General features: G+C 43.2%; 1 protein-coding gene across 1 annotated transcript in view; it reads right to left on the reverse strand.

Moving 5' to 3' along the window:
* LOC102214684 (potassium voltage-gated channel subfamily B member 2-like) overlaps nt 1–11,262 on the reverse strand; it is a 24,738-nt gene extending 13,476 nt beyond the window's left edge. The window contains exons 1-2 of the mRNA XM_005751599.1: nt 11,007–11,262; nt 9,101–9,871 (exon numbers count right to left, since the gene is read on the reverse strand). Coding sequence (XP_005751656.1) covers nt 9,101–9,685 — 585 coding nt within the window. The 5' untranslated portion in view covers nt 9,686–9,871; nt 11,007–11,262. The remainder of the gene's footprint in view (nt 1–9,100; nt 9,872–11,006) is intronic.
* Nucleotides 11,263–12,065: the final 803 nt, after the last annotated feature.

Here is a 12,065-nt window from a genome sequence, read left to right on the forward strand (position 1 = left end):
TCATGCTAGCTAGTAGCAGTACGAGTTATTGTAACTGACTGTAAAAAGTCAGCACAACGAAAACAAACTCCACCTAAACTTGGTTTATATCTGACCCCCTCTTCAGTTCACCGCCTCGGGTCTCTGCTCCTCCTGCCTTTCCGTCATCCACCTGCACCTGCTGGCCTCCACCACTTGCTAATGTTACTGAATCTGTGGACTGAGCTTGGTAACAAGATTAGCAACATTCATTAAATAGAAGCTTGTCATCCATGCTTGTGTTTAACATCACTTGCAACAGTGCTGAAAGGATCAGCCCTTGAGGACAAGCTTCTGCAAAGACCAAACTTTGTCTTGGGAACATTTAAAACTTCTTGCACTGTTTGCCTTGCAGCTGGACGGTGTGTGTAAATGATGCTGATTATCAACGATGCTTGAATTCCCAGGACGGCTGCAGAGCCTAATCCTCCTGCACTGTTTGCGACTTCAGTGTGATGTGTGTTAACCAGAATAGGCTACAACATGTAGAGTTTTATCAGAGTCAGGACGAGCCTCATTCAGCCAGGGGCCTGGACGAGGGCACATTATGTAACTACCTTGGAGACGCCTCTATGGAAGGCCTGGCAATCCCAAAGCATGACAAGAGGTCAGCAGCACTCCAACCCCAATAAATATAACAGTTTTTATGCTTGTGCAGTTGTTTTAAACTTTATAAAAGTGTGTGGGCCACATTAAAGACGTGCTGAGTTATTTATTTAAACACTGGAACATGGACTGAGCGCTCTACTGATAGCTAACACTGCGTGACTGATGAGCAGGAAATGATCAGTTAAAAAAGGAACATCATTAATCTCTGTATCTGTAGTTTTGTTCTTATTCCACCACCACAACTGTCCTGGTGTCTGTGAAACCATGTGATGGATTATCTGAGCTATTTTCAGTGGGGGAGCTTCTGGCCAATCACGGTAACGATAAAAGACACTGAGCATTACATCATTACAGAGTTTAGACAAAAGTAAAAACTGGGAATAAACTACGAAACATTGAGAAAGAAGAAAGAGGAGATAAATAGAAAGTCAAAGAGGGACAAAGCACAGGGGAGTATCAGGCAGATATATCAAACGGTGTCCACCCTGCAGCGTCTTAATGGCTTAGTGGCTGCCAAATGCTGTGACCTTGACACTCAGGGAAGATTCTAAGCAGTACCAAGAACAGACAAGCTGCTTTAGAAGCCATATAGTGAGTCTCCACGTTTGACATTCAGGTGCTCAGCAACACTTTTTTACATAAAAGTTTGAGTCGCTGACAAAGAAATGGACTCCACTCATCACAACGAAGTCGGTGTTATGGGTACTGCATGTCATCTCTATTTGGTTCATGAAGCAAACAAAACATAAAGATAAGAAGTCTGTTCATTAAGAAAGATTCCAAGTAAGGAAACAAAACAGGATTCATAATTTGAAAGGACACAATGACACTGGACAAAAGATTCTGAGTCCAGTTCAGAGTTGAGCTCAGTGACTGTGAATGGACTGAATGGAGACACAGATACTCAGCTGCATGTTCAACTGTCGGTTAACGTTTCCCCCTCTAACAGCAGACGTACTGCTCCTTTATTTATCCTTTCGTCACCGAGGCGAGAGCCCGTGTTGACTGCTGTTTGATTGTCTTTTTAACAGAATTACCAGACCAGTTTCATGAGAAGACATCACTAAATTCTGGTGCAGCATTGACACACGTTCAATAATACTGCATAGCTTTTTACTTCATTCTTGTCCGAGTGTGAGGGAAAAATGTTCACGGCAACAAACGAGCGAGACAAAGAGAGGAAAAACGTCTCTCAGATTGTGACCAAAATGGAAATCTGATAGTTTATAGAACAAGAAGACGAGCTGCAATGAAAGACTGGATAAAGCGATTGAGCAGAGAAATCCAAGCTGTGATCAATACGTGGAGTTATTTGTGGAACAACAGGCGCAGGATCTGTTGGACAGTGGCTGTTTCTGCAGAGGTCAACATGGTTTCTATTTGAAGACGCTGCTTTCATGGGTCACATTGTTTTTATCTCTTGTTACACTGAAGTTGATTCTGAGCTTCACTTATTTCCACATTCATTACTCGAGATGTTCCACAGCCCTCGTTTGATTCTTCTCAGTCTGACATAAAAACAAATAAAAACTATTTGCACGTGTGATTTTGTGAACAAACGGTAAAACAAGTGACGCTTCATTTCGTCTTAGGGAAACTCTGTGCAGTGGGCTAATATCTGGGGCCCATCAGGCATGCACCCTGTCCAGCCTGCAACCTGACATCTTAAATAACTGAAGCAGTAAGAGTCAAAACTGGCCACAGTTACATTTAAAGCAACTGTTGCCCACGGTGCATTTAACATAACTGAACTCAAGTCAGTTCAGTTGTTTTGGAATAATTACTTATTGGCTGGCCGTGATGCTGATGTGAATGTAGCCCAGTCCAGACCACAGATATGAAGCTCAGGCAGAATAAATGTCTCGGCTTTGTCTTTGTAACAAGAAAGAGGAACAACTCCCATTTTTCCACATTTTGAAACTACATGTTTCTGTAAGAGGATTCATTTATTGATTTTCACTATTTTGGTCAGAATTATGAAAAGTTCTACGTTAACATAAAATAATGATTTTTTTAAAAAAGTCCTAGCCCAGTTCTGGCGTCACGCACTGAGAGGGATGTGTCGTGTTAGACGTGTACACACAGAAAGTGTTTTGAAAGAGAAAATGGTCAGATGTGTGAAGGTGAACTTAATAAGCTGCGTATGTTTCGAGCTTTGTAAAGTACTCCTTGGTGCACGCATTTGTAAATCTTACTTTGAGCTGGTGGAGCGTATCATATCCATCATGAGAGACGGTAATAACCACGTTTCAGAACAGGCTGCTGTGGCTGAACTCACTGCTCGACTCTACAGCAGGAAACATAAGGACTGAATACATCAACATTTTCTCAGTAAACTGTACATAAAGATTTCTAATGGGCCCAAGTAATCTACACATACAAAGAAATCTGAATCTAAAAAAGTCCATAAATTATGTGGAAGAAAGTGGAAGAACAAGCTTCTGGAAGTACTTTGACTTTTAGGAGTGAATTTGATTTATTTTTTCTGTACTGCAGTAACATTTTGCAAGCAGTACTTTGACTTGAAACCAAATATTTCTAAATAAAAGATCTGACTACTACAGGAGATGCAGGAAAGATTAGTAATGCCTCGTGGCTTTTGTATACTGATGAAAACTACAGTTGCAGAAAGATGCTGCTAGCACGTTAGCTCTGCACACTCACGGTGGAGATGTGCGCCAACCAAAGATTTACAGCTGACAGGCTGAACTTGGCTGAAGAAAAACCACTTTGGCTTTTGGGCTTCGTGCTGCCACAGCCATAAATTCCCATCCGAATGGAAGCATTTCAAACTGAAAGCTACAGTACATTAGTGAATCACTCTACCGCTCCTATGTGAAGGCACAAGGCCAGTAAACTATAGACCTCTGAGTAGCTGCTTATAGCTGTCAGGCAAGCTTATTTAGCTGAACCAGACACTTTACACACACGCAGTGACTCAGTGTTGTCCTGCATTTCACTCAGGATTTCACTGTGAATATTACATTTCATTCAAGTGTTGAAATGATTACTAACTGCTACATGAACACAGGTATTCCATGTAAAGTGGCTGTGGGTGTGTTATGACTCGTTTCTCTTTAAGCTCACAGGTTGTTGTGGATCATTCCTGCACTTCCACAGTGTTTTACATGAGTCCACACATCATTAACAAACTGTGTGCACAAAAAGACACAAACAAACCCATAAAGCAGAACGCATCCTTTTTTAGCGAACCAGATTTACAGCCTTCGTCTCACTTTGAGACATGCGGATCAGACACTAATCCCATCATTTTGTATTATTATATAATCTACTTAATGGAGACCTAAATGTAAGCAAACGCAGTTTAAAGGTTTAAATAGAAAAATGCAAGTACAACGTCAAAGATGAGGCAGGAAGCAGCTGTCAAAAATCTAATGGACAGTCTTTTAATTCTGTCTCTGACTGATCCCGTCGGCTTAAAAAGCCTCTGTGTCATATCATCGACGGGTTTTCCTCCTCTGCACACAATACAACGTATACACAGCTGATATGCTAGTGAGGCACATCAGTCCTGAGCAGAAACGCTGCAACTCTTCAAGCTGAAATATAACATGCAACCTATTAGCTTTACATGAAATACAAATTCCCATTTTTGCTAAATAAAGAACACATTTAAGTCAAAGTGGACAGCTGAGACCACTGAAGCTCCCTGCAGTAGGCCTCTGACTGTGAGAAGTCATTGCTGAACATAAACTGTTAAGATCACAGACGTTCCCCTTGTGTGGTCCAGCAAGCATGCAAAAGGTCATAAAGTACAGTAACATTTTAAAAGTGCTGAGGTGTGGACCCGTGGTTTATCAGAGACAGGTATTGTGTGAACAGGTGAAGCCAGTATGTAAAGCATTAACATACTACCCTAAACAGCATGCGGTGTCTCTAATGTCCTGACTACAAAGTGAGCAAACCATTTTCTCCACTCCAAAAAAGATCTCGTTCTTCTTATCAATCAGTTTTTCTAGACTGGATTTCATCCAACCAGTTCTGAGTCAGGCTGGAGACCAGATGAGGTTTGGATTTGAATCCACGGGCTAGCTGAGGCCTTCCCCGTGTCTGAACGAACGTGTACCGCTCAGCGTCATCAGTGATGCTGAACAGACAAGCAGAAGAAAATGGACGAATGCTGAAACTGCACAGCCAGATTGAGTCTGTGACTTTATCCAGCTCCACCCCACCACCTTCCCCACTGCAGGTCAGACAGTGGACAGGACAGACTATCCAACCTGCCAACAGTTAGTCTATTTGCAGCAGCAGCAGTCCTGGTAAAAGCTCCAAAGGAGATTAAGCCGTACTCCTAAGTCAGACTCATAGTTCTCTATGGACAGTTGCATTACAGGTGTGCTGTCATAACTGTCTTTTAATCTCAATGAGATTTTACCTGCATAAATAAAGGACTGATAATAATACATCACAAAACTGTGTGCAGGATAAGTGCATGCACAGGTGATCATATAACAGTGGAGCACAAAAAGCTTTAAATACATGTGGAAGAGATGAGAAGTGAACCCGAACAGCCCGACACTACAGCCTGAGTGTGCGTCAAACAAAGGATGCAACGAGGACATGCTAAAACATCTCTGCCAAAAATAAGAAGATTATACAGATTATGTAAAGTTTATGAAACTAATCTCTATTATTTAAAGATTTAATACTCATATTATCCAATAAAAGTACAACTATTGCTGGTGGATGTACAGCTGACCATCTGGACATGACAAACTGTGCGCAGTGGTTTACAAATAGCCAGGTGATGCTTCTTTTCTAATAAGCAGCAGCACTGAGCCGCTCACATCACCGGAAAGAGGCCCTCCTATTGGTTAAGTGCTGCTGCATCACTGCCACATGGCTGGTGTCACTGCAGAGTGGCCTAAGCGGCTTCCCTCCTGCTGACACTACGGTTCCAGCCGGGTCACATGGCTCTGCTAAAGGCCAGTGCTGTTATATTTTTAGAAGGAAGAACTAGCTGTCACTAACTTGGTTAGGTGATTAGGAAATGATTATATAGACATATATAAGACACCTTAAATATTGTGTAGAAAAGGATACGAGTATATTAAATTGAATGTTTCTGTTCTTTTAATTGAATATAAATAATCAGTCACTGTTGGAATTCAGTTCATAGATTATCTTGGTCACTATAAATGTTTCCTAACCTTATACTTCCTAAGTCTGATACTTCAGAAACGAATCAGCTAAACGTTTGTGATGTTGCAGTGAGATCTGAATATAATATCTGCACCGAAGGCAATAAAAAGAAGAAGAGTTCGGTCCAGTCCTAAAGGTTAAGCATCAAATTGTTGAGGCTGAACTTTGTTCATGCAGTCATATAGAGGCACTTTTGTTCCACATAACAGAGGACGGTGCTTTGAGCTTCCAGAGCACTGAGGAGCACAGATTAAAATACTCTGTGTGATTGCTGCTAACGCTGCTGCTTTGTGCACAGTCAGCCGTTAGCACCCGCACACACATGTGCGACTTAAAGCTTGGTTTGTTTGATCGCCATGTAATGAAACTAATTTTACTCAGTCCTGCATCAGCACATCAGTGATGTCAGCTATAACTCGCTATGTCTCGAACTGGTTTCCACAGTGTGTTACTTTTATCTGATTGATGGAAATCAGTTTAAAAAGTAACAAGACTGTTTATAAAATGAGCACAAAAACATGAAAACAAACCAAAAAAGTCTTCCCAGGTAAAATGCACGTGTCACAGCGACTCGGCTCACAGCTATTATAACTGTTTCTGTCTCACTGCCTCCATCATGACCTCCTCCTGCTGTGGAGGATAAAGAGGTTCTCACTGAGTCTAACTATGAAGTAGCCATCGCCCTCCATCTGCTCGACACGATCTAAACACAGGGAACTCTGATCAGCTATGCCAACCAGCACTGCCTTGTCTCTAGACTTGTATTTGTCACTTACACGTTGGGTTTGCTCATGTTGACGGAAGCAAATAAAGCCCAGTTTGTTGAAGCTGCATCTACGAAAAGTCTATCTTTGTCCTGCTTGCTTACTCTTGGCATGCAAAGCTCTTCGGTCAGTCAGACAGAAACTGGGAGTCACTAATAAAATCCACCCCCCGATTTCTTGGCTCCCTTGCCCACTGACTTCTGTGTATGAGCTCCTCTTCACTTATAGCCGTTTGTTCTTCACATTTTCCTACAGTTAGATCATATATATATATAATATAGAGTTGGAGGTATGTCACCATATGTGAAGGTAACATCCTTTCCCCACTACCCTAACACCCTCAGACAGGTCTTGACAAACTACCAGCCACCTCCCGTGTGGATGACTTTAAAGTGTACCTGAAGTCAGAGAGACGTGGACTCACTGATAGAGGCCGAGCTGTAAGAGTGGCTCCAGAACAACATCTGAAGTCTCTTTCCAGAAGGGTTCAAGCTGAGATCCTGCTCCAAGGACCTTACCTACCACAGCAGCTCATTTGTGCTGCAGAACCACTGTCACTATCTTTATATCTTTATTTTGGACTAAGTGGGTTTTCCTAAGCTTACAGTGACTGTGAGCTATATTACAATATCTCTTTTAATTCTTCTGTTGTGTTCTTGCCTCTTCTTCTCGCAGGTTCACACACAGTTAGGTCCATAGATATCAGGACAGAGACAATGTTGTTCCTGATTTTGGTTCTGCACATTACCACAGTACATTTTAAATGAGACAACTCAGATGCAGTCGAACTTTAGACTTTCAGCTTTCATTCAGCGGGTTGAACAAAAAGACTGTATGAAAACATAAGTAACTAAAGCATTCATTTAACACAATCCCATCATTTCAGGGGCTCAAAAGTAATTGGACAAATCAAATAACTAAAAATAAAATGTTCATTTCTAATACTGGGATGAAAACCCTTTGCTGACAATGACAGCCTGAACTCATGGACATCAGCAGATGCTGAGTTTCCTCCTGACTCTCCCAGGCCTTTACTGCAGCAGCTTTCAGTTGCTGTTTGTTTGTGGCCTGTCTGTCTTCTACATGTGAAATGCTCAGTTGGGTTAAGATCAGGTGACTGACTTGGTCATTCAAGAATATTCCACTTCTATTCTACTTCCAGCACTGTTGTCTTCCACAGACATCCAGGTCCTTTTGTGTTTTGGAGCTTTCCTTCTTCCTCAGGATGTACCAAATTGTAAATTTTCCTACTCCACTATTGTAGCAATTTCTCCGATGGATGTTTGTTTCTGCTTTCGCAGCTTCAGGATGGCTTGTTTCCCCTGCATGGACAGCTCCTTTGACCACATGTTGTCTGTTCACAGCAAAATCTCCAAATACAAGCACCGCACCTCAAATCAGCTCCAGGCACAAGGAAGGAACTGCCCACACCTGCCTGAAACAGCCTTTGAGCCAATTGTCCAATTGCTTTTGGTCCTTTTAAAAAGAGGGTGGCACATGTTAAGGAGCTGAAATGTCTAAACTCTTCATCCAATTTGAACGTGGATTCCCTCGGAATGAAAGCTGGGAGTCTACACATCATGTCCATGTCTGTTATAGAACTATAACTGGAAAATGTTTCAGTAAACAGGTTAAAAAATGAAACGTGTGTCAGTGTCCTAATATACAAGGACCTAACTGTTGGACTCTTGTTGTATTTCTTAAACTGAAGAAGAGACTAGTTTTCAGCAGAAGACACTGCTGTCACATCGTTAGTAATGAACTGATGCTCTGCTTGGAGGAGCTGTCTGTGTGCTGTCTGTCTCCTCTGCTGCAGACAATAAAATAGGCACAGCAAGGCTGCTGTGGTAAACCTGCAGTGTGTCCGGCACGAACTCAGTGAAGAACATTACTGAACAGAAACTGCGCAGACACAGTTGTGAACCTCACTCACTGGAAATCCACTTTCTTTCTTCCTGAAAACAAATTATTGACTCTTTTCATCAGATTAATAAAAACATCTGCTCGATTACAAGCACAAACTTTGCTCTCACTGGTTATACATAAATCTTTCCCTCAAAACATGAAGCACACCTATGGTGCAGCAACTTTGAAGCTAAATGACAAAAAACTCGAGCTGGAGTACGGTTTATTATATCGCACAACCTTTTCATGCACCAATGAAATAAAGAGCTGTGGTAAAGGAAAGATAAGATCCAGAAGTTACTGGTTATAATAAAACTCTTTGATATTAGCTCTGACAGTTGAAAGTATCGAGAATCATAACAAAATCAAGAAAATGTGCATTTCTTTCATAACTGTGCTTCTGCTTGCTTCTCATTAGCGTCATCACAGATTCAGTAGATACTGAAGGGTAGCGTGCAGCTTCCTCTGTCTTATGTCTTCTCTCTATTATCCAAATAACTCTTCTTTGTAACAGACCTAATCTGCCCACATATCATCTTGTGCACTTTTAGGAAACCTGAATGTGACCTGAGACATTATCACAGGTTTCATTCACGTTCTAGCATCAATCATGTGTGCCGGTTGTGTTTAGCTCTTGTTACCTTTGCAGCTATAGAGGAGCTGGGCTTCTCCAGCAGATCCCACAGCTTCTGCCTCTTGTCAGGACAGCAGCCCTGCTCCTCCTCCTCTCCCTCCTTGTCCCTCAGTGTCTCTGCCTCCCTCCTCAGTTCCTCGTTCATCTGCTCCTTCTTCTGATGGTAGCGTGCCTGGCAGCAGGACTCCAAGTAGATCTCATCAATGCCCCAATAGTCCAGCTCCTGTCCAAAAGACAGAGCGCACATCTCCTCCATCATGTGAAGCTTTCCTGTTCTGTAGAAGTTGAGGATGGAGGAGAAGGCCACCGGGTGCCGGTCGAAGAAGTATTCGTTCTCAGTGAGGGTGTAGTCATCACAGATCTCCAGCAGTGACTCGTGGGTGTTGCAGTCCCTTAGCCGTCCCAGACGAGTTCGGGGCAACCGGTCAAGTGTTCTCCATAACACTTCATGTGTAAGCCCACCGACGTTGAGTCTGACCCGCCGTGAGCGGGCCTTAGTGCGGATGATGTCCACTGGCTCAGGGGGGAGGAAAGGAGCTGCAGCGGATCGGGGGTTGACTTTGGGCGTGCTAAAACTCACCTTGTCTGTCATGTTTGCTTTGACTGCTGTCTTACTGTGGGGGTGGGTCACCTCAAACACAGGCTTTTGCAGTGTGTGCGTATGTGCGTATGGAGCTCGATAAGATGATGGCGGTGGCTGGTCAGGGGAAGATTGCCCAGGCCCACCAGGCCCACCTCTCTGTGTTCAGGCCAGCAGAAGTCCTGGTAAGATCCATGGCTGGAAAAAGAGACATGAGCCATTACACCAGTACGACCAGGTTATTCTATAGAAGATCTCCTACCGAGGAGAATAGATTAAATAAATTAATAAATACAGAATTATTCTGAAGTGGCACAGTATAAATAAAACGGAATACACGCTTTTTATGTGCATATACATTCAGGAACTCAACGATTGGAGCACCAAGTTTGAAGGTGTTTCTCGGACGCTTTGCCGAGCTGTCACTTCCCTGTGCCCCCCGTGCTGTTGTTTTTATCTCATGTCTGGTCAGCTGGAATCTAAAATTGCTAAAAACACACGTATGTGCGTTACATATGTAATGTGGGATTGTAGAATTTACTGCAGCTTATGTGCTCCCAGTAAATGATTTCGCTTTGTTTTAAAGCAGATAGATCGCAGAGTTTTACAGCAAATTAAAGTCATATCAGAATAGTTATTTTGAAAAGCACATCACATAATCTAATATTTGCTAGTCCAGGAAGTTTTACTATTTTAATTACAAAGAGTTCTCTGATGAAATCACTAAACAGGGAAGAGCAATTTGAATCCACCTCCAGGGAATATCTGGAATCTAAACAGTGCTTTTTAGAAAAGGGAGCCATTATGCAGTTAGTCTTAGAGCTTATGCTGCCATTAGAAGTCCTTTGACTCTTATCTGATTGTGTAATGGAGTTCCACAAATCCCAGTAGCGGCATAAGGCCTCGTCTCCCCTGGCTCAAGTCTACCTTAGTTAATTATAGACCGTCTATCTTCTCCTGGGACACTCATAGGACACAGAGCTGCTACGTCACGACTAGAAGAGCATCTTTCGCGTTTTCCCCCCAGAGTCCGGGAGAGCTGATGTCTGCAAACAAGCACTGACTTCATTAGAATTATGAGATTGTGCGCTCACTAATGATCACGTAAACTACTTTGAACTGCTTCCGCGTGTTTCTTCTCTTCCTTTTCTTGCGGACACCAGCTGCAGTCCAAAGTGAGAACGGTCCTTCTGTCAAGCGATTCAAGAGACTCAGGCTTAACTCGTGATTATGCGCGAATGCACTCCAAGTTTACAAAGTACAGAAAGAAAGACACAACTGCTGCGCTCTCCTCGCGTCAGTGATGACACATAAAAACGCTCGTGGAGCTTACCTCTGTGGAGCAAGCTGACATGGCGGAGAAGTCAACTTTTGGCTTCCCAGGAGGTCCCACCATAGTACCCTGTGAGTTACCCCAGCTGCTGCTTCATATCCCCGCCGGCCATTAATTCGTGAATCCCGTCGAGAACACGCAGACCGGCCCGTGGCCACATTTTGCCCCCAAACACACCGTCAGAGCAGGAGGGGAACACCCGAGCGCTCACGGAATATCAAATACGAGCGCGAAGCGGCGGGGTCTGGGAGCGTCGCCGGACTGAAGGAGGAGAAATAGAGGAACAGAGGGGGGTGGGGTTGGGGGTGGGGTAATTGGATTGAGGTGTTCAGCACCAAGGACAGCTCCAGATCAACGGCTTGCAGCTGAACTGCTGCGGAGCGTCACTGAGCTCTTCTCTCAGTGTTTGACAGACCCGTGGAGACGCTACGGAGAAGCTCCTGGTTCAGTCCGTTCATTCGGCACCATTTACAAGGCTGTGCAAGTTTTTCTACAGGAACCTCAAACTGAAGGGAACGTGTCCACGAAATACGTCACAAGTCCCAACACACACACAAATCACAGAAACACGTCATGGTAAATGAATGAATGTTAATCATGTGCGTCTAGATCTCATAACACGAGAACATTAATTCAACAACTAATCATGTCTAAGCTGTCATGAATTATGCAATGTCAGCACTGTGGCATCTTAGTCTGGCCTGTAGTTTCTTTGGACTAAAAAACGCAGCTTTTATTGTTTATTTCCAAAAGATTAACTAGAACTAAAACTTCTCTATGACTGTGTGTGTGTGTGTGTGTGTGTGTGTGTGTGTGTGTGTGTGTGTGTGTGTGTGTGCGTGCGTGCGTGCGTGCGTGCGTGTGTGTGCCCTTACACAGTGGTGGCCTTTCCTTCAGTAACTCGGATTAACAGGTCATTCATGGCAAAAGACTGTGACATGTGATCACCACCAGTAGGATGATGTTGCAATACTCACACAGAACGCACTGAACATACTGACCATCACATTTGTAACAGAAAGGATGAAGCTCAGCAGACAGAGATGAACTTCTTCCTCA

The sequence above is a fragment of the Pundamilia nyererei genome, unplaced genomic scaffold, assembly GCF_000239375.1.
Source record: "Pundamilia nyererei isolate P.nyererei 1_Seehausen unplaced genomic scaffold, PunNye1.0 scaffold00318, whole genome shotgun sequence".
Lineage (NCBI taxonomy): Eukaryota > Metazoa > Chordata > Actinopteri > Cichliformes > Cichlidae > Pundamilia > Pundamilia nyererei.